We start from the raw sequence: 23,207 nt of genomic DNA on the forward strand, positions 1-23,207 counted from the left end.
ATGATCCTGTTGAATGATGGACCAGGCTCAAAGGGCCAAAAGTTTAGATTAGAGTGGTGCTGGAAAAGCACAGCAGGTCAGGCAGCATCCGAGGAACAGGAAAATTGATGTTTCAGGCAAAAGCCCTTCATCAGGATTAAAGAGCCAAAAGGTTTACTCCTGTTCTTATTTGTTATGGAGCTTAAGAATCAAGATAAATTTGTTCAAAATTATCTTCTTGTTTCAAAGTGCAGACAGTTCTAGCACCCTCCAAATTTAATTTAAATTTTGAGCATAAACCCAGCTAAAAGTGCAAAACGTTTATTCAAGGTAGTATAGTCTGCAAAATCCATAAACATTAAAATATTTGGTTACAAAAGCATAATATACAAACATTTTCTTTCATCGATTTCCTTAGCTTTGTTCCAAATGTAGCAGATACATACCCCAAAGTAAGGTGAACAGTTAATGAGTTTGAAGTAAAGTTGCAGTAAGGATAACAAATCAACAGATATTTCCGTTTCACTCAAGCTAACGGAACTCAGCAGATTGTGAATGACAGCATAGAATTCTGTGTGGCATTTCAGACGAATACATTTAGAACTTCAGTGTTGTAAAGGAGAAATATATGAAGGAATGCTACGTATCTTTCAACCCAGTTGGTGTGCAGAAGTGTTTTGATGCATTATGACCACATTTTTCTGGGAGAAAGTTCAATTTTCCTCCACATACCAGACCCCACATTGCTTTCTTTTACTCTAAGTGAACCTGGAATGCATAGTTTACAAAACACTATCCTACCCGAAGTCTGGTTACACATTTTATATGGAGAATGAAAATTAGATTCCCATTTTTGTCTGGTGGTACTGAGTGTTGGAAGGTTTAGGAATTTATAAAGAAAATGAAAAGCCTGCTGAAGTGATAAGAACATTATAAAAGATGTGTGAAATTTCACTTGTCTTCAAATGACACTATTAGGGCTGTACTGTAAGGTAGATGTGTTTTTAATTCATCATGAGGTTCTGTGCTACAAAGATAAGTTAATTCTTTCATTAACCAGCTCACATGTGTTACATACTTTTCCACTGGAGGACGTACCATAGGTATTAAAGCAAAATTAAGTAGACTTGGCCATGGTATTGGACCTTGATTTAATTGGACTAGCAAACCTAGCTGTGATTTTCAAAACTCTATTTCTGAAGGTAGAAGGAAATGATCTGTATATGCTTGCCCTCCATTGATTAACAGGTATGTAGCTTTGAAATGGAAATGTTTGCTGAGATAGTGTTCCATTGTGAATACTTGGCTGGGTCTCAAAAGCTTCAGAATTGCAAATGGCCTTATTGATCCAAGAACTGCTGAAACTTTTACAGCCTATAAAGCAGAATGTTTTAAAAATGGTTTCTTGTGAAAAATATAAGACTAATAGGCACTTAAATGATTTCCCTTGCGTTTTTTTGGTCTAGTATCAACGATAGCAAATTTGAATAAAGTTATTTGCCTAGATTAAACCTCTAAACAATATTTCAAGGTAATTCCCATTGTTATTGCATGTCTCCTAAGAATTATACATGGTGGATATTGGGCATGTGGCTATGAGATATACTTGAGGGAAGGTGAGGATACTCGGGAGAATATAATTGACATGGGAAGTGTAAGATGACATGAGGGGTGAGGAAACAGTTCTGATTGAGGAACCTTTAAAGAATCCTGGGAGCTTGGCTACTGGACCGGAGCACAAAGGTGAGTCTTCTAACTGGTCTGACTCTAAACTTATGTACTGTATCAAGGTTTGCAAAACAGACACTGAGACTGACTCCAGTCTGAAAAAGTGGTAATTCCTTGTAAATCACACTTATGCATTTTGCAAGTCACAGAAGGGCACAGTTTAAGTTTTCCAAAAAACTGGCCCCAAGAGCCCAATGTAAACTCAGTTCTAAGCTGCAAAAAATAAGAGTCTAGATTAGAGTGGTGCTGGAAAAGCACAGTAGGTCAGGCAGCATCCGAGGAGCAGGATTCCTGATGAAGGGCTTTTGCCCGAAATGTCAATTTTCCTGCTCCTTGGATACTGCCTGACCAGCTGTGCTTTTCCAGCACCATTCTAATCTAGACTCTGGTTTTCAGCAACTGCAGTCTTCACTTTTGCCTTGCAAAGAATAAGCACTAATTAAAATCTAAGCAGAGATTTAAGACCAACACAAGACAAAAGAAGAGGCAAAGGAATGACCATCCATTCCAGTAACCTACAATCTGAGTATCTCGTCTCTAGTGCTTTATAAGCAAGTTTGGGATCCATCAGTATCTTGAATGCCTGGAATATGCCCCAAAGTTTTATATTTATTTCAATGATTTAGTATACAACAGTTTAAGTCACCCAACCATGACTAATAAAAAAAGAGTAATATTAGACTCTAAAAGAGAATCATATGAAGATGGGAAAAAAATTAGCCAGCCAAAGTACTGGAAGCAATTGGAGTTCGACAAAGCAAGGCCTAGAAGTGGATTGAAAGGAGAAAAATAAGTTTAGAGTAAATTTTTAAAGACCGTAAAAGCAGATTGTAAGAGTTTCTGCAAGTATGTGCAAAAAAAATTAGTGTAGTCAAATTTAGGCTGCTTACAGTCTGAATGGGAGAACTGATAATGGAGAATAATGAATTGGCATAGCAGTTAAATATATACTTCAGTTCTGTTTTCACAGAAGATGAATGCTAACCATTTTAATTTGATCAGACAACAGTATTGTCTCTATAGTCATGCATTTTCTTTGCCTGCGCCCCTAAATTTGCCTTTGTTCATTCTTTGCAAATCTTGATAGCTGTGCTGATGTATCCACTTTCCTTCCACCATGTGCAATCAGCACAGAAATAAAATGACAAATGAACAGCAACTGTAACACAATTCCCTTTAGCCAATGCTATAAAAGATTCCTACTCAATTGATGAGTTCAGACATCATTATAAAAACCATTATCATCAATATTGCATAAATCAAACAAAATTTACAAAGAATTCAATGGATCCTTAGTTAATGAACTTCAGTGCATTCTTCACTGCTATGTAGCCTTACATTACTGTCCCTGCACACCATTGGCCTAATATTCCACATTGTTTGCACCCATTTTCTCTGCAGTCTGCAAGGTGCACTTTTAGCTAGAAAACAGGTATTAGACTAGTCAAACCAGACCTGCGCTAGCGTGAAGAGTTTTGGTCCCGTTGTCTAAGGAAAGATACATTGGAAACATTCCAGAGAAGGTTCACTTGATTAATCCGAGCATGGAGAGATTGTTTTATGAGGAAAGGTTGAGTAGGTTGGGCTTGTACTCATTGAAGTTTACAAGAATTGGGGTTAACCTTATTAAAATATATGAGATTATCAGTGGGCTTCACAAGATCAATGCTGAAAGGTTGTTTCTCTTTGTAGGAGAAACTAGGACCTGAGGGCATAATCTCAGAGGAAGGGGTTGACTATTTAAGGCAGAGAAGAGGAGGGATTCCCTCTTTCAGAGGGAAGTGACTGTGGAATTCTTTAAGGTAGAGGGCTGCCGAGGCTAGATTGTTAAGTGTATTCAAGGCTAAGATAGATTTTTAATCAGTAAGTGGCTCAAAGGTTATGGGAAAATCCAGAAAAATTGATTTGATGATCATTGAATTATCACGATCTCATTGAATAGCAGCACTGACCTGATGGGCTGAATGACCTATTTTTGCTACTGTGTCTTATGATCTCATGAGTTATTTTATTTGCTTGTTCTCAGGAACTTGGTAGTGTTAGAATTTATTCCCAACTCTAGTTGTCTGCCCTTTATTACCCGCCACATTTTAAGGGCCACTTACAGATGGACCTCTGGTGCCCATATTTAAGCTAATTGATAGAAGGATTAGAGGAGCCATTAGAAAAAATGTTTCCATTCAGAGGGTGATGGGTGTCTGGAACTTGCTGTTATGTTTGGTGGTGGAGGCAGAAACACAACTTGTTTTAGATTAGATTAGATTACTTACAGTGTAGAAACAGGCCCTTCGGCCCAACAAGTCCACACCGACGCGCAACCCACCAATACCCCTACATTTACCCCTTACCTAACACTACAGGCAATTTAGCATGGCCAATTCACCTGACCCGCACATCTTTGGACTGTGGGAGGAAACTGGAGCACCTGGAGGAAAGCCACGCAGACACGGGGAGAACGTGCAAACTCCACACAGTCAGTCGCCTGAGTCGGGAATTGAACCCAGGTCTCAGGCGCTGTGAGACAGCAGTGCTAATCACTGTGCCACCGTGCCGCCCGTTTTAAAATTACCTGGATCTGCATTGGAAGTTCTGTAACCAGTGAGATTACAGATTAGGTGCTAGAAAGTTGAATAAGATTTTAAGAGACTTTGGGCTGAATGGTCTTGTTCTGGACTTCACTAATATTTCTTTAGTTTTGTGCAACTGGAATTATATCCTGAGTAAGGAAAGGGGTTTCCTTCTCTGAAGGATGATTTTTAGATTTCTATGATTAGTGAAACAGTTTTCTTTTAAATGGCAATCCATGTAATTTATTAGTCAGGTCACGCATTACTCATTCTCTGGAAGCACTGGAACTGACACTTTAATTCATTGTTAGTAGCTGAAAAATCTCCTAACAAATTATAATGGAAAACCTTAATTTTACTATTTTCAAATAATAATTGCCTTACCTGTCACTATCATCTAGCCTCTCTCTTTTTTTGGTAACCTTTTCCCACCTTCTACTTACAGATGTGCAAAACATTTTGCAAGTTAATGAGAAATCACTTGAAGCAAATTTAAGCTTCAAGTTTGGGGGATCTTCCCAGTAATAGATTAGATTTTGCCTGATTCAATTTGTGGTTTCATATGAAGTGGTGGTGAAGGAGTTGCTCTCCTACAATAGCATTCAATTTTCACACTCTAATATTGCTGTAGTGTTGTTCATCTTGCTTTCCTTGGTCGAAGTATTTCTTTTGTGTTGTTAGACATCATTTTGGCAAGCTCCTGGCCCGTATTTCCTCTTTTTGAATGTGCTGATAGCAAGACTGCAATGAAATAAGATTAAGTAGTCAGAAGGTCTGCATCAACCCAGAGAAAAAGGTAACCACATGAAATGAAACTACTTTCACACGGCATCATTGGGAACTGTTCCCAAAATTGGCTTAAGCTCAGTAATAGCAGTCTCAACTCTGAATTAAAAAAAAGTTTTAATCCATATTCCAGACATTAGAGCATATAATAAAGATCAGCAATTCAGCACAGATGATGACATATAATACTGTTGAAAGTATTATAAAACAGACTAACCATCTGCCTTCTCAGTTAGATGTAAAAATGCACTGTTTAAAGAATAGTTATGGAATCATACAGGACAGCAGAGGCCCTTCAGCCCATCAAGTCTGTGTGTCAAAGTTCCCCCTATGTTCTGGCCAATATTTATCCCTGAACTAACATGCAAAACAATTGAACAGATGTCTATCCCATTGCTTAAGGCAAAAATGGATGCTACCTTTTCAGATTACAAAACAGTAGAGACTTTGGAACATCTTAAAGTCATAAAAAGCTGTGCATAAATGCAAGGTTTTTTTTCATACACAATTACTTTGAAATGTGGTTATGTTCAGACCAATAAATATGGTAATTTTGCCCATAAAATGGAACAGAACAAATGATCACTAATCAATTATTATTGGTGTTGTTTGTTGGCTACAAAGTTAGAAAACCAATTGATTTTGCTATTCATGTCATTCTATTTGAAATACACAAACAGGGGTTTGGGACATTGGTTGAATGTCTGCACCAGCAGATAACTCCTCCAATAACACAGTAGACATTCAGTGGTTTCCATTAACTACACAAGTTCTGTAGTAAGATTTGTACCCCCAATCTTGAGCAGGCAATATGGATGGTAACAGTTTTATTTCTACAGCTCTCAACATGTAGAATCTTATTCTAACATTAACATGACTCACCTATGCCTCAGAATATAAGACAGGTAAAATTCCACTCCTGCAACTCAGCGTTTAAACATAGACTAATACTGCAGTGCAGGACTGAAGGAATGCTCCACAATCAGAGATACTATGCTCGGATGTGCTAGAATGCTGGAGGGCTCGGTGCAGAGTGGTAGAAATTGAACTAATACTTCTCCCTCAGACAAAAACAGGTGCCAGATGTAGGGAATGCTGTACTGATAGAAATTGTCTCTTCTACATCTTTAGTGAACAGTGTCCATGTCAATTTGGTTGACGACTAAAGAAGTAAAAAGTGAGGTCTGCAGATGCTGGAGATCAGAGCTGAAAATGTGTTGCTGGTTAAAGCACAGCAGGTTAGGCAGCATCCAAGGAACAGGAAATTCCTCCTCCCACCCTGCCCCCTGTAAAAACTCCATCTGAATAACTTCTCTTTTCAATCCTCCCACTTCCTCCAAACTAAAGGAGTTGCCATGGGCACCCGCATGGGCCCCAGCTATGCCTGTCTCTTCGTAGGATATGTGGAACAGTCCATCTTCCGCAACTACACTGGCACCACCCCCCACCTTTTCCTCCGCTACATCGATGACTGTATCGGCGCTGCCTCATGCTCCCACGAGGAGGTTGAACAGTTCATCAACTTTACCAACACCTTCCATCCCGACCTCAAATTCACCTGGACTGTCTCAGACTCCTCCCTCCCCTTCCTAGACCTTTCCATTTCTATCTCGGGCGACCGACTCAACACAGACATCTACTATAAACCGACTGACTCCCACAGCTACCTGGACTACACCTCCTCCCACCCTGCCCCCTGTAAAAACTCCATCCATTCCTGACGAAGGGCTCTGGCCCGAAACGTTGAATTTCCTGTTCCTTGGATGCTGCCTAACCTGCTGTGCTTTAACCAGCAACACATTTTCAGAGCTGACGTTTAAAGAACTCAATTTGCCATTTTAAGAGCAAGAGAGATTTATCTTAAAAACTTTTGTCCCTCAATCAAAACTAGATTAATTGGTTATTTATTAAATTGGTGCTTGTTGGACTTTGTAGGTCAATATGTATGCCATATTTACCTACATGCAGTAACTGTGTTTCAAACAATATAAAGCACTTTGGAAAGTTTAAGACATAAGGCAATGTAAAAATGTTAATTTTCTTGCCAATTCTCATCCTTAACTCAGACTGCTGACTGCTTGAACAAAAAAAGTGTGTTATTTTTTAATCCGTTGTCACTGACATGGGTGGCACGGTGGCTCAGTGGTGAGCACTGCCGCCTTACAGTGCCAGAGATGTAGGTTTGATTCCAGCCTTGGTTGGGCATTGATAGGATAAATAGACAAGGTCTTTTCACTGGGGTGGGGAGTCCAGAACTCAAGGGTATAGATTTAGAGGGGAAAGATATAAAAGAGACCTAAGGGGCAACTTATTCACTCAGAGGGTGGTATGTGTATGGAATGAGCTGCCAGAGGAAATGGTGAAGGCTAGTACAATTGCAACATTTAAAAGGCATCCGGATGGGTATATGAATAAGAAGAGTTTGGAGAGATATGGGCCAGGTGCTGGCAGGGGACTAGATTGGGGTTGAGATAACTGATTAGCATGGACGAATTAGACCGAAGGGTCTGTTCCAGTGCTGTATATCTCTATGACTGTCTGGTGGGTGACTCTGGGTGGGCTGCTCTTTGGAGGCGTAGTGTGGACTAAATGGGCCAAATGGCTTGCTTCCACACTGTAGGGACCGTATGATTCTATGACACAGAGGCAAAATTTATTGCCCGTTGCCAAATGTTACTGCGTGTCTTCTTGGGTCATTTATAGAAAGAAAAGTACTGTGAGGCTGGGATGCATCATCACCCTCAATAATGACAGAGTCATGGAGAGTAATAGAGTACGATAGCATGGAGAGAGGCCCTTTGGCCCAAACTGGTCCATGCCAAACAAAATGTCGGTCCACACTGATCTCATTTCCCTGCACTTGGCCCATATCCTTCTAAAGTCAAGATTAGATGGGCCAATGGACTGAGAAGTGGCAAATGGAGTTTAATTCAGATAAATGTGAGGTGCCGCATTTTGGGAAAGCAAATCTTAGCAGGACTTATACACTTAATGGTAAGGTCCTAGGGAGTGTTGCTGAACAAAGAGACCTGGGAGTGCAGGTTCATAACTCCTTGAAAGTGACGTCGCAGGTAGATAGGATAGTGAAGAAGGTGTTTGGTATGCTTTCCTTTATTGGTCAGAGTATTGAGTACAGGAGTTGGGAGGTCATGTTGCAGCTGTACAGGACATTGGTTAGGCCACTGTTGGAATATTGCGTGCAATTCTGGTCTCCTTCCTATTGGAAAGATGTTGTGAAACTTGAAAGGGTTCAGAAAAGATTTACAAGGATGTTGCCAGGGTTGGAGGATCTGAACTACAGGGAGAGGCTGAACAGGCTGGGGCCGTTTTCCCTGGAGCATCGGAGGCTGAGGGGTGACCTTATAGAGGTTTACAAAATTATGAAGGGCTTGGATAGGATAAATAGGCAAAGTCTTTTCCCTGGGGTCGGAGAGTCCAGAACTACAGGGCATAGGTTTAGGGTGAGAGGGGAAAGATACAAAAGAGAACAAACGGGCAATCTCTATGACTCTATTAGAGTGGTGCTGGAAAGGGACAGCAGGTCAGGCAACATCCGAAGAGCAGAAAAATCGACATTTCGGGCAGGAGCCCTTCATCAGGAATCCTGATGAAGGGCTTCCGCTCAAAACGTCGATTTTCCTGCTCCATGGATGCTGCCTGTCCTGCTGTGCATTTCCAGCACCACTCTAATTTTGATTCTAATCTCCAGCATATGCAGTCCTCACTTTCGCCATATCCTTCTAAACTTTACCTATCCTATGTATTTGTCGAAATGCCTTTCAAATGTTATTAATGTACCCATCTCAACCACCTCTGCTGGAAGCTCATTCCATATGCGTATCACCATCTGTGAAAAAGAGTTGCCTGTCAGGTTCCCTTTTATTCTTTCCTCTCTGACCTTAAACTGATGCCCTCCAGTCCTCGATTCCCCAACCCTGGGAAAAAGACTGAATGTATTCACCTTATCCATGGCTCCCATGATCTTATACGCCTCTAAGTTTCCCCCTCAGTTCTCCTCCATTCTAAAGAAAAAAGTCCTAACTTGTCCAACCTCTTCCTCTTACTCAGACCATTGAGTCCAGGCAACATCCTTGTAAATTTCTTCTGCACTCTTTCCAGTTTAATAACATCCTTCCTATAACAAGATGACCAAAACTGAACACAATACTCTAAGTGCAATCTCACCAATGTCCTGTATAATTGCAACATAACTTCTCAACCTCTATACTCAATACCCTAACTGATGAAGGCCACTGTGCCAAAAGCCTTCTTCACTGCCCTGTCTCCCTATGACTCCACTTTCAGAGAACTGTGAACCTGAACTCTAAGATTCATCTATTCCACTACACTCCTTAAGGCCCTACCGTTCACAATAACACTCCTACCATGATTTGACTTTCCAAAATGCAAGACCTCACACTTATCTACATTAAACTCCATTTGCCATTTCTCAGCCCACTTCCTCAGCCAATCAAGGTCCTGCTGCAATTTCTAATAACCTTTCTCACTGTCCATGATACTGCCTATTTTAGTGTCATCAGTAAACTTACTTAACATGCCTTATACATTCTCATCCAAATCATTGATATAGATAACAAAAAGCAATGGGCCCAGCACTGACCCCTGAGGCACACCACGAGTTGCAGGCCTCCAGTCTGACAGGTATCCTTCCATTATTACCCTCTGCTTCCTACCAGCAAGCCAATTTTGTATCCAATTTGCCAGCTTGTCCTGGATTCAATGTGACCTAACATTGCAGACCAGCCTATCATGTGGAATCTTATCAAAGGCTTTACTGAAATCCATATATATTTTATCTGTAGTCCTGCCTTTGTCAACCTTCCTGGTCACTTCATCAAAGAACTCTAAGAAATTTGGGAGGCATGATCTCCCACTCAAAGCCATGCTGCCTACTCCTAATCAAACCCTGTCTTTCCAAATGCATGTATATCGTATCCCTCAGAATCTTCTCAAGTAACATAGATGTTTATTTGATTTAATTTTGATAAGTTTCCAATAACCTTTTGACTTATTGTATTTCCCACAATGCTACACCAAAGTATTTTCTTATAAAAATGTAGAAAAAGGCCTTCCAGCCCAGAAGTGAACTTTATTGCAGAAGTTGCATATAAGGCAGCAGGTTAAGGACTGGTTTATTTCCTTGAAGGACCTTGGTGAATCCGTTGTATTTTTACAGCATCTAAAAGATTCTTGACTCATGCCAACAACAGTACAGAATTAAAATTCTAAAAGTCATGTTGGAATGAACATGGGCAGCACGGTGGCACAGTGGTTAGCATTGTTGTCTCGCAGCATCAGAGACCCAGGTTCAATTCCTGCCTCAGGCAACTGACTGTGTGGAGTTTGCACATTCTCCCCATGTCTGTGTGGGTTTTTCCAGGTGCTCCAGTTTCCTCCCACAGTCCAAACATGTGCAGGTTAGGTGAATTGGCCATGCTAAATTGCCTGTAGTGTTAGGTGAAGTGGTAAAATGTACGGGAATGGGTCGCGCTTCGGCAGGTCGGTGTGGACTTGTTGGGCCGAAGGGCCTGTTTCCACACTAAGTAATCTAATCTAATCTAAACTGTACCCTGACAGTAGGTGGTCCCTCATCTCAAATGAAATACTCTTCAACATGAAATAATAGACATATTAGCTCCAAAATACCAACAGATTGCTGCCAACAGAGATTATGCCATCTATGCTAACTCACATCAAGAGCAGTAAGCAAGAAGTCATTCATTCCACCCTCAGTGGAAGGATCCATCATGTCTCGTATCAAGTGGAGTTCTGCACCCAAATGCAAGATTCTGTAATGAAGGGAAAAGATAAGTCAAATATGAATCCATTCTGTTAATTTAGTGTTTGTCGTCTACATTACACTAAATGATTTTACCAAAATGCCTATTATTTCTTTCTAAACAATCCCAGGTTAGTCAAAGCATGGATGAGATATTAATTAAGCATTTCTAGATTGAGTACAGTTAGATTTTGATAAAGTAAAGCATCAAACATTCCCAAAATCATTTCCTTTGGGTAATGGAACAGGTAATCGCAATGGAATAGGCCACATGGCCTTCTGTCATTCAATAAGATCATGGCTGATACAAATGAAACCCCAAATCCACATTCCTGCCTAATCTCGATATCCTTTCACATGCTCTACACCTTACTTAACAAGAATCTATCTACCTTTGCCTTAACAAAATGTGAGAACTCTGCTTCCACCATCTTTTCAGGGAGTCCCAAAGACTCAACCTCAGAAAAACATTCACCTTATTTCTGTTTTAAATAGGTGACCCTTACAACTATTAATTTGACCAGAATTAGCATTAATAGTTGTAATTAATAATTGCTGAACATGAAGAACTACAAGATGATAATTATCCAGGGATGGTCTTTTAGTACTAAAGGAGTACCTGAGAAAATTTGTTCATTTTGACTTTACAGAGATGAACACGGTGTATCAAATGTTATTTTCAGGGGCAAACAAACCCTAATACCAAAAGCATTAAACCAAGATAATACCCATGTTACAGCAGGGACACATCGGTATCAAATGTATACGAAGGCTCGGATTTGAGTGTGTGTACTGACCAGGGATGAAACAGCATATTCAATAGCATACGAATGTACATAGTATGCCAAACAAATCAACCCTAGTGAGGGAACCTCTGTAGCTATACAGCACTACAGTCACTTCTTGGATAAAAGTAACAACAGATCTATTCACAGTGCATAAGCAGATGACTTGTGATGGATTACTTCTGCAAATTTCCCAATGTTTAGCGCATTAGTAACACAATAGGTATGACCATTGTTGATATGAGGAGTGCTATGTTCAATTTATTTGGCATCCCAAATCAGATAATGTCACACAACAGATGTCAGTACACTGCTATTTAAAGACATGCATATGAAGTGGGTAATGGTCCATGTCCATGTTCAACCAGTCTAATGGAAAGTATGCTCCATATTATCAAATCGATGATTATTAAGTATCGAGCAAGACAAGATTTCTGCATTACATTCCTGCATTTTCATATTACGCCAATGGAGAAGAGATTAACAGCCCGAGCACAGCCAATCCTCAGACAGCATGTATGAACAATCTTGCCTACGAACCAATTGCCTAACCATTCCAAGATACAGGACAATGAAAGGGATACATAATGAGGAATCGGGTAGAAAAAAACTAACAAAACGGCACACTGGGCAAAGAATGAGTGTTAGAAGTTCAAATACTTGGGTGCCAGTAAAGGTTTCTAACAATATGTAACCAGTCTAGGCCATATAGCGTCATTACTGATCATGGTCATACATTGAATAAGGACGGGAAGCCAACTGAGACTAATGAATGACACACCAAATATGCACAAAGAGTGAGGAAGAGCACTCATGATGATGATGATGATTGTGTGATGATATCAAGTGACACCAACCAGCAACAAGATTACCAAATAGCCAAACAAGTGCAACAGAAGACAAGACCTGTACCTCCCCAGGCAGGTGTACAATCTCTAGACTGGGGAAAGTTGTCAAACCTTCAAAGCATTGCACTGAATTTTGAAATGTTAACTTTGTAAAGTATGTATAACTCGTTTGTCTAATTATTGAAGTAACATATACCTATGTCCAACCACATATCTCTGTTTGGGATTAGTTTTTAATCTTTGACAAATGGGAACTGTTGTATGTTTTTGAGAGGCTAATGTGTCAAGTAAGAGACATGCTCATGATATCATCACTATATTTCATTTTACCTTAAAAATCACTTGAAATATGTTATTCTACTGGAAGCATGTTCCTCTGCCTAGTATTACCCCAGATATCAATGTTCCTAATGAACATGTTTGTACATTATAGTTGTTTGTGAAATAACTTTAGAATCCCCACAGTGGGGGAGCAGGCAATTCAGCCCATCAGGTCCATACTGACCTTCTAAAGCACATCCAACCCACACCCATCTCCCTACCCTATAATCCATATTTCCCAGGTTAATCCACTCAGCCTGCAATCCCTGGATACTATGGACAATTTAGCATGGCCATTCCACCTAACCTGCACATCTTTGGATTGTGGGAGAAAACCGGAGTATCCAGAGGAAACAAATGCAGACAGGGGGAGAATGTGTAAACTCCACACAGTCAGCTGGCTGAGGCTGGAATGAAACCTGGGTCTTTGGCACTGAGAGGAAGCAGTGCTAGCCATTAAGCCACTGTACCACCATAATAGTTGTCTGTTGGCTTTTCAAAACCATGATATCCACATCCATTTTTTTAACGCTAAGGGAGAGAACATATTCATTGCTGCATCAGGTAAACCACTTTCTTCCTGCTTTCCATATACCTTGACTCCCTAAGAGATCAGAAATCTGTTGATCTCAATCTTAAATATATTCAACAATAGCACATCTACAATGCTCTAAGGTAGAGAATTGAATGATCCCAAATGTGCTGAGCAAAGTAATTTCTCATCCCATGCTAAATAATTGACCCTAAACCTGTATACTGCCAAGTGCCTTCATAATCCTGTGTTTCAATGAGATCCCTATCTATTTTTCCCAAACCCAGAGCGCAGGGTCATTTGACTCAGCATCTCTTACAGGATAACTCCACATTAAATAGAACAAAGCGAGCAAACATTCTCTGTACTATTTCCAATGAAAGTATGATCTTTCCTTAGATGTGCTCATCAAAACTGTGCACAGTAAATGTAGTTCTGAGATGATGTTCTGAGAAATTACTTACAATTAAAGTGTGCACATAAGACAAGATACACAAGTTCAAGTAGGGGAAAGACCAGCTTCAAACCTATAAGGCTCATCAATGGTTAACAGATAGAAGGAGCAGCTGAACAGGGAAATGGGAGTGAAACTCCAAGAATAATTTTACAATTAAGTACGTGTTTATGGGAAGGCTATTCAATTAATTAGGGAGAGCTCCCCCTCCTCACTATCTAATGTTAATGATCATGTGCTCCAATCTACATTCTTTTAGAGTAATGCTCCAGTTAGTTTCCAAAATATTGACTATTCAGTAGTATCCCAAAACAATCCTTTCTTTCCAAAGCACATCACAACCCAGATGTTGTGACTCATTCAACTCATGATAGTGCTGTGAAATTCTACCTCTTACCTTGCCCTGGAAACCACGTAAACAAGTAATGGCAGCAGGTCATCCATGGAAAGACTGTACTTTCTGTTTAGCACTCGAGTCACTGTGCCCTCTATCTCATAATACGTTTTCATGATGGTGTTCAGCTTTTCCTGAGGGTCTGCTGTAGTACTGCAAGAGAGAGTTTCACACTTGCAAATTATATCTTCCACAGCATTTTCACAACTGCAGATTCAAGAAGCTTTACAGTCTCTTCCTGATACTTTCCAAAATTATTAAGATTTGTTTATGTTCAATTCTTAAATACCAACCACTAAAGGGATAAAGAAGTGAACCCCAATGTTGTTAAGTGGTAAAGGATCATATTTCAGTAATTTGACAAATTGGGTGGAAAAATGATCAACATTAGGCAGAGAGTAGTAAACATATGAAAGACTGTGTTTGTATTCACTCATGGGAAGTGGGCATTGTTAGCGGGGCTTTTTATTGCACATCCTTAATTATCCCTTAATTGAATGGCTTGCTAGGGCCATTTCAGAGGCAATTAAAAGTCAACCACATTGTTGTGGGTATGGAGTCACATATAGGTCAGACTAAATAAGTACAACAGGTTTCCCTTTCTTTCTTAAAAGGACACTAATGAACCAGATGGGAAATTACAATGACCAACAGTGGTCACCATTTGGCTAGCTAAATTCCATTGGTGGGGCAGGGGGATTCAAACCCACGACCCTGGGACTTAAATGTGGATTTCTGGTCGAATAACATTACCACTACATCATTGCCTCCCCCAATGATTCTCTGAATGGTACAGAGCCACACATCACGGTGTTATTTCAGATTTCTACTTTGAAACCCCCATTCAATAAAACCACAGTTCCCTTCTCAGTGCCTACCTTATTTTTTGGAAACACAAGATGGCAGAAGTGAAGCAGACGTCTTTCACAACAGAGATTCTCTGTGTACAAAACACAAGATTTTCCATCCTTAGTGTTGTACAAACATTTACTGTTGTTCCACCACCATGTTCAGTCTCCATTATAATTCCAAATAAAAACTTCTAGCTGGGTCAAATAGAGTCTCAATTTCCTTGCAGTTTCACCTGCTCACTTTACATGCAGCAGACCATCTATTATACCCCATTGCATCTCCAATACTCTCAAATTTAAATACAATCAGAAAAATATTTAATATCTTAATTCTAAATATTTTAATTATAACACCTAATCTTCTAAAAATCAATGGAAAAAAGCCATGTTTATGCATTATTTAATGATTTGGAGATGCCAGTGTTGGACTAGGCCGTACAAAGTTAAAAATCACACAACCCCAGGTTATGGTCCAACAGGTTTATTTGGAAGCACTAGTTTTTGGAGCACTGCTCCTTCCTCAGGTAGTTGTGGAGTCCATAATGAAAAAGTAATGCTCTGAAAGCTAGCGTTACCAAATATACGTGTTGGACTATAACCTGGTGTTGTGTGATTTTTAACATCATAATTTAACTCTTTAAGCCCTAAATGTATTATTGTACTATGATCTTTATTCTTGTGTACTATATCTCTTCAAAGCCAAATATAGCTTTCCTCATGATTCATGACCAAATTGCTAAGAAAAATCACGATTAATGCATCTGAAATTTCTTCACCCATTCATTTTAATACCATGACGGGGGCGGGGAGGGGATCTGCAACTTTATTAATATCTTCATCTTCAATCTCATTTTAAGTCAACTATATTGCTTCACTTGACTTAATGTATCTTGTTGGCATTGTTCTCCTCTTTCCCACTATGAAAATGTATACAAAAGATTCATTGAACAATCAAGTCTGCCACTTTCTTTTATTCCTTATAGCTTTACTTGTATTTATTAAGTCCACCTTCTTCCTTACCACACTATTTCATTTAATACATGTCTGGAAAAAAATTGCTCTTTGGTTGAATAGCACGTGTAAGTTTATTTTCACATGATCTTGTTACAGCGGGAGTCACTAGCTCAGCCAACTAGATGACTAAAGTGGGATTCGGAGTAAAGATAACAGCACTAGTTCAATCACCGTCCTGATTGTGGTAGCTTGTGAAGATCTGCCTCCTCACCTTCCCCCTTGCTTGTGAAGTGGCCACCATCAAGCTATACATAAGAAATTCCCTCTCTAACACAAAGAGATGTCTTTAGTCTTTTGTTCACTACAGTTTCTTACATTTTGTTGCACACCTTGTGATCCTATATTGTTTTTTATAGCTCTTCAAGTCTTTTGGACATTCAATTTTCCTTGCTGGCATCTCTTGACTCATTTGTTGACCAAAGTTATTTTGCCTTTAATTTAACCATGGCATTTCATTGGTTGATGGGCAGAATGGGTGTTCTGTTTACTCAAGCTGCATATTAAGCAGCTGAACCAGCAATCCTTAAAGGGCCCAAGGGTAGCACAAATGCCAGCCCCAAATATTTCAGGAATGAATTTTTCCTCAGCTTTACAAGAACATGATTGGATCTCTTGGTTCTCCAAGCTCCAACCAGCAAGTTTAATTTCACACAACATGCAGAGCACAGTCCATCAAATCAGTTTTCAACTGGATGTTCACTGCAATTGAATATCACCTTCACTGTGACTTAATCTACAGTCACCTCAACATAACACATAAATGCAAGTATTATATTTGTTTTCCATGTCAGTCAACCAGCTGCCTTCTATGAATGAGTAGGATTGTTTCTGTTTATATGCTGTATTTCTACAATCAGCAGAGACAAAATTAAGAGTGGCCCGAAATTAATTAATTTCTAATTCTCTTAAATCCACCTCTTTGAGGTAAAGGGAAGTTGTTGCATGCTAACCTGTTTGCTTGTCAGATGGATGTCTTGAAGAGGCCACAAGTCCCTGCGAATTAGACAAGAATACAACTATAAAGATATTCAGGTCAAGATCATTTTTTAATCACATTCGTGACTTGCACCTTATACAGTTTGGGCAGTGAAGCAGTGAGCTAAAGTCAGGTGATGAGCCACTCACACTATAATATGCAACAATTCTCATTTAGTCCAGTATTGTTCTGATCTATGGCAAGGTTCTTCATTAGAACCAGACTAACAATTTGTTCCAACAACAATAACACTTGTATTTGCATAATTTCTCAGTGCCACACTCAATGAATGAAGTTTTGAAGTGCAGTATGTCACACTGGTGGCAGATATTTAAATAATGTGTGAGCTTTGAACAGAATCCCATAACCTTAACATAGTTTGCACAGTTATAGGTTTTCTGTCAGCCTTTGTTTTGGAAGCTTTTTTTTTAAAGATATTTTTATTAGAAATTTAATATTTTGACAGATTTACAAAAATAAACAGAACTTTCAAGCACAAACATTAATATAAAAATAGATCTTAAATATATAATCATCAAAATTCAAAGGAATGATACTAAAGAAGAAAGAAAAACAATGAAACTCAGTTAACTACTAATCTAATCCACAATTATCCAGAGTGTATAGTTGAGTCACTTACATCCTTCAAACAAGAGAAAATGTTCTCTAATACACTCATAACAGTATAATAAAAAGGAAACTATTTCCAAACAATAAGAGCAAAAAAAAACATGTTTGAATGGAGATCCTCCCCCTTGTTCTCAGGGGGCCTTACTTCCTTTCTAAAGGTCCACCATATCCTCTCCCAAACAGTGTCCCACCCTTGACCCGGGCGCTCCTTAATAGGATTTAGATATAATACCGAGCTAGAGTTGACAGTGAGCGCCCCACCCCCACCCCTCCCCACCCATACCTGAGTATATCTGATACATCAATGCCACGTACAAACACACATAACTATAAAATTACAACTCCAACAAATTACAATTAAGTATAATAACATAAAATAGCAAGAGAAGACAACCCTGCTCCCAGAAGCAAAAGTAAAGTAGAGTAAAGTATCCACTTCTCCCCACAGAGTGTGGAAGAGGCAAGCCAACATAAATTGTCTCTTACGATTTATTTAAACGAGTCTAAAAGTTCCTTAGCCTCTTCTGGTGATCTAAAATTATACTCGGATCCTTCGTGGGTAAAGCATAACGTCGCTGGGTAGCGTAAGGTGTATTGAATATTTAAGTTCCTTAGACATTTCTTCACCTCACCAAACGCCTTCCTCCTTCGTGCCAAAGCCGGGGAGAAGTCCTGAAATAACATAATCTTGGATCCTTCATGAATCATAGCTTTAGGATCCTTTCCAAGATTTCTGGAGGCATCCAGGAGTATCTGCCTCTCCCTATAACTCTGCAGCCGGAACAGGACCGGGCGTGGGCGCTGGTTTGGGCCAGATCCGCGTACTGCGACCCGGTAGGCCCACTCCACCCTTACCCGGTCAGTTTCAGCCCCCAGGTTTAAAAGCTGGGGCAACCATCGCTCCAGAAATACTACTAACTGTCCCTTCTCTTCTTGTTCAGGGAGGCCCAGAAGACGGATATTCTTTCTCCGATTTCTATTATCCAGGTCATCCATGTAGATTTCAAAGGCCCGGACTCTCTGCTCCAGAGCTCGCACCTGTTCTGCAGCTGTTTGTGCTGCAGCCTCGGAGGTCGTGGCCTTTAGCTCCGCCCCCTCCACTCGGCCCTGTAATTCCTCGAGAGCCTGGCTGTACTTTTGTAACTTTTCTTCGAATGCATTCCATCTCTGTCTGGATTCTGCAATGAAATTGACGAGTGTCGTTTCCAGCCTGGCAATCATCTCTTCAAGGCCTGTTTTTACATCAGCTGCAGCCGGAGGAGGAGAGGAGGGTGGGGGAGGGGTCTTTGTTTTCTGAGAGCTGCGGGGTCCCTTTGGTTTACTCATTATCCACTTAATATTAAACTGCTTAAATATAATAGTAAACAGCTAATTAAGGTTAGAAAATGTTTTTGGGTGGTTTGGTAAGTGTGGTGGGGGTGAGTAACTCACTTTACCCAGGTTTTGGGAAGAGCACTGTAAACTCAGACTTGCTGAGTCGCCGCCATCTTGGATCTCCCCGTTTGGAAGCTTTGGACCTGAATAAGCAAAAGGGAATTCTCCAAACAAATCAACAGCTATGGATGAAATATTGATACAGAGCCCCAAATGCCTGTATCTTCAAACTTGAAAAGAGTTAAAGGGACTTCATTGAAAAGCATAAAGTCCTGAGAGGATTTGATCAGATGGATGTGAAAAGGAGATTTCCTCTTGTGGAAGAATCTAGAACGATCAGTTAAAAATAATGCATTACCCATTTAAGACAGGCTCAGAGGGTTGCATTTCCTGGCAACTGTCTTCCTCAAAAGGAAACGGATGCAGAATCTTTAATTTTTATTTAAAGACAGAAGTAGATAGATTCTCAATTACCAGGGGATAAAAGGTTATCAGGGATATGCAGGAATGTAGAATTGAGGTTAAAATCAGATCAGCCGTGATTCTATTGTACAGGTTTGAAGGGATGAGTGGCCTACTCTTGTTCCTTATTCATATATATCCATAGAGCATAAAACATTACAGCGCAGTATAGGCCCTTCAGCCCTCGATGTTGCATTGCCCTGTGAAACCAATCCGAAGCCCACCTAATTTATACAATTCCATTCTTGTCCATATGTCTATTCAATGACCATTTAAATGACCGTAAAGCTGGTGAGTCTACAACTGTTACAGGCATTCCGTGCCTCTATTTCTCTCTGAGTAAAGAAACTCCTTCTGACATCTGTCCTATATCTATCACCCCTCAGCTATGTCTCATCATGCTAGCCATCACCATCTGAGAAAAAAGGCTGTCACTGTCCACCCTATCTAACCCTTTGATTATCTTGTGTCTCAATTAAGTCACCTCTCAACCTTCTTCTCTCTAACGAAAACAGCTTCAAGTTCCTCAACCATTCCTCATAAGACTTTCCTCCATAGCAGGCAACATCCTAGTAAATCTCCTCTGAACCCTTTCTGAAACATCCACATCTTCCCTATAATGCAGTGACCAGAACTGCACACAATACTCCAGAGTTTTGTACAGCTGCAACGTGACCTCACAATTCCGAAACTCAAACCCTCTACTACTAAAAGCTAACACACCATCTGCCTTCTTAACAACCCTATCAACCTGGGTGACAACTTTGAGGGATCAATATACCTGAACACCGAGATCTCTCTGCTGATCTACACTACCAAGAATCTTACCATTCGCCCAGTACTCTGCATTCCTGTTACTCCTTCCAAAGTTAATCACCTCACACTTTTCTGCATTAAACTCCATTTATCAACTCTCAGCCCAGCTCTGCAGCTTACCTATGTCCCTCTGTAACCTACAACATCCTTGGGCACTATCCAAAATTCCACCGACCTTAGTGTTGTCCGCAAATTTACTAACCCATCCTATTACGCCCTCATCCAGGTCGTATATAAAAATGAACAACAGCAGGAACCCAAACCAGATCCTTGCAGGTACACCACTACTAACGGAACTCCAGGATGAATATTTCCCATCAACCACCACCCTCTGTCTTCTTACAGCTAGCCAATTTCTAAATCGCCCTCACTCCCATCCCTCAGTATTTTGTGCAGTAGCCTTATCAAACGCCTTACTGAAATCCACTTACACCACATCAATGGCTTTACCCTCACCAACCTGATTGGTCACCTTCTCAAAAACTCAATAACATTTGTGAGGCATGATTCACCTTTCACAAAACTGTGCTGACTATTCCTAATCAACTTATTGCTATCGAGATGATTATAAATGCTATCTCTTATAACCTTTTCCAACACTTTACCCGCAACAAAAGTAAGGTTCACTGGTCTATAATTACCAGGGTTGGCTCGACCCGCCTTTTTGAACCAGGGAACAACATTTGCTATCCTCCAATCTTCTGGCACTATTCCTGTGGACAATGACGACATAAAGATCAAAGCCAAAGACTCGACCACCTTCGCCCTGGCTTCTCAGAGAATCCTAGGATAAATCCCATCCAACCTAGGGGATTTATCTATTTTCACACCTTCCAGAATTTCTAACACCTCCACCTTGTGAACCTCAATCCCATCTAGTCGCTGCTCTCATAGTTCAAATAAACGTAAGAGGAAGACACAAAGCTCTCATGAAGTCCTAGAACAAGGAACAAAGAAAAATAAAGTTTACAGCCCAGGAACAGGCCCTATGGCCCTCTAAGCCTGAGCCGATCCAAATGTACTGTCTAAACCTGTTGGTCAATTCCTAAGCATTTGTATCCCTCTGCTCCCCACCTACTCATGCATCTGTCCAGACGCATCTTAAATGAATCTACCGTGTCTGCCTTTACCACCTTTGCTGGTAACACGTTCCAAACGCCCAACACCCTCTGTGTGAAGTACTTGCCGCATGTATCCCCCTTAAACTTTCCACCTCTCACCTTGAAAGCATGACCTCTCATTATTGAATCCTTCACCCTGGGAAAAAGCTTGGCTCTATCCATCCTGTCTATACCCTTCATGATTTTGTAAATCTCAATCAGGTCCCCCCTCAATCTCCTTTTTTCTAGTGGAAATAAACCTAACCTGCTCAACCTCTCTTCATGGCTAGCACCTTCTATACCAGGCAACATCCTCATAAACCTTCTCTGTACCTTCTCCAAAGCGTCTACATCCTTTTGGTAATGTGGTGACCAGAACTGGACACAGTATTCTAAATGCGGTCGAACCAATGTCTTGTACAATTTTAACATGACTTGCCAGCTGAAAAAACAAGCTGCTGTTAAACAAAACTATCTGGTCAACAACTTATTGTTTGTCATCTTTTTGATGTTGGTGGTGTTTTGCTGGGGCCAGAATGATTATCCATGTTGCCTCCTGACAATAATCATTTAAAAAATAACACTTTTGAATGTTCAGTGCTCTGTGGTGCTTGGAATAAGTGTAACAAGGCACTACAAAACAACTTTGTCTTTGTTTTGCAATAAACTCCTTCAGCTTGTTAAATATATAATAATAGAATTTTACAAAAGACACATACTTGGATTGGAGACACATCACTATCAATACTTTTTCTTGCATTAAGTTTTATGTTCTTCTAAGTTACCCAATAATTTAGTTTAATTCCTTACTTCAAGACAGTTGTCCTTTCTGTTCTCAAGTAGTTTCAAACTAATGCCAAATTTAGGACATTTTTGTCCTGTGATTTTTTTTTTTGCCCTATTGGAATTAAGCTGAGATCCTTATTTCCAGATCAAGAGATCATTGTTCCAACAGCTAGACTTCAAGTTGAAATATTTAACCGATATCAAGCAAAGGTTTCATCTGTTCTCAGATGGATGGCAAAAATAATGCAATGATAGGATCTGAATTAGATAAGGCAGCTCTTATGCACTTATTTATCTCTCAATCAATATCACAAAAACAGATTTACGGAGCATTTACCTCATTAGGGCTATATTGTTTGAGCTATATTGCTGTGCAAGATTGCCTACCACATTCCCTACATTAATTCAAAATCCCTGGTTGCAAAGCACTTTAAAAAGGTGTTCAGAGTTTCTAAAATGTGTAATATAAATGCAATTTCTTTCTTATGTAAGGTGACTAAACTACCTTCTGTGAAAGGCTGCAATTCCAGTAGTCCACACTTACTTTTGTACCTCGAGGAATTCCAGCAGCTTGGTGTCAGAAAGAAGTTCCAGATGCAGTATTCCCTTCCAGTACAGTGAATCTTCTGTCTCATGGTACAACATATACAGCATGAAGAGATCAGGATAGAACCGTGGCAAGATCAGGGGAAGTGTCACTGTGTAAGCATTTAAATGATCTCTACAGGCAGAAAAGTCAAATGTAAAAAAAGATACCTCACACACTCAATTTAATCAGCGATTGAATTATTACTGATGGAAATTAACCTTTCACACTAAATGTCAATATTAATATTTAATACATCACCTCACAATAGTAACAGTTCTAAACATTAAAAGGCACATCTTCAAAGTGATTAATATCTGACAAACAATGGTAGAAGAAACTCTAGAATCATTCAAGAGGCAGTTAGATCCTGGATGTTAAACATTACCCATCGGATGCTTTCTCTTCAGGGAGCAGT

At 39.9% G+C, this 23,207-nt stretch overlaps 1 protein-coding gene across 2 annotated transcripts in view; it reads right to left on the reverse strand.

Annotated features, from left to right (window-relative positions):
- Nucleotides 1-284: 284 nt before the first annotated feature.
- LOC132815061 (ALS2 C-terminal-like protein) overlaps nt 285-23,207 on the reverse strand; it is a 103,221-nt gene continuing 80,298 nt past the window's right edge. For both annotated transcript variants that reach the window (XM_060823751.1, XM_060823750.1), the window contains exons 22-27: nt 22,748-22,924; nt 17,010-17,052; nt 15,073-15,134; nt 14,198-14,347; nt 10,774-10,870; nt 285-5,015 (exon numbers count right to left, since the gene is read on the reverse strand). In XM_060823751.1, coding sequence (XP_060679734.1) covers nt 4,959-5,015; nt 10,774-10,870; nt 14,198-14,347; nt 15,073-15,134; nt 17,010-17,052; nt 22,748-22,924 — 586 coding nt within the window. In that variant the 3' untranslated portion in view covers nt 285-4,958. The remainder of the gene's footprint in view (nt 5,016-10,773; nt 10,871-14,197; nt 14,348-15,072; nt 15,135-17,009; nt 17,053-22,747; nt 22,925-23,207) is intronic.

The sequence above is a fragment of the Hemiscyllium ocellatum genome, chromosome 4, assembly GCF_020745735.1.
Source record: "Hemiscyllium ocellatum isolate sHemOce1 chromosome 4, sHemOce1.pat.X.cur, whole genome shotgun sequence".
Classification (NCBI taxonomy): Eukaryota; Metazoa; Chordata; class Chondrichthyes; order Orectolobiformes; family Hemiscylliidae; genus Hemiscyllium; species Hemiscyllium ocellatum.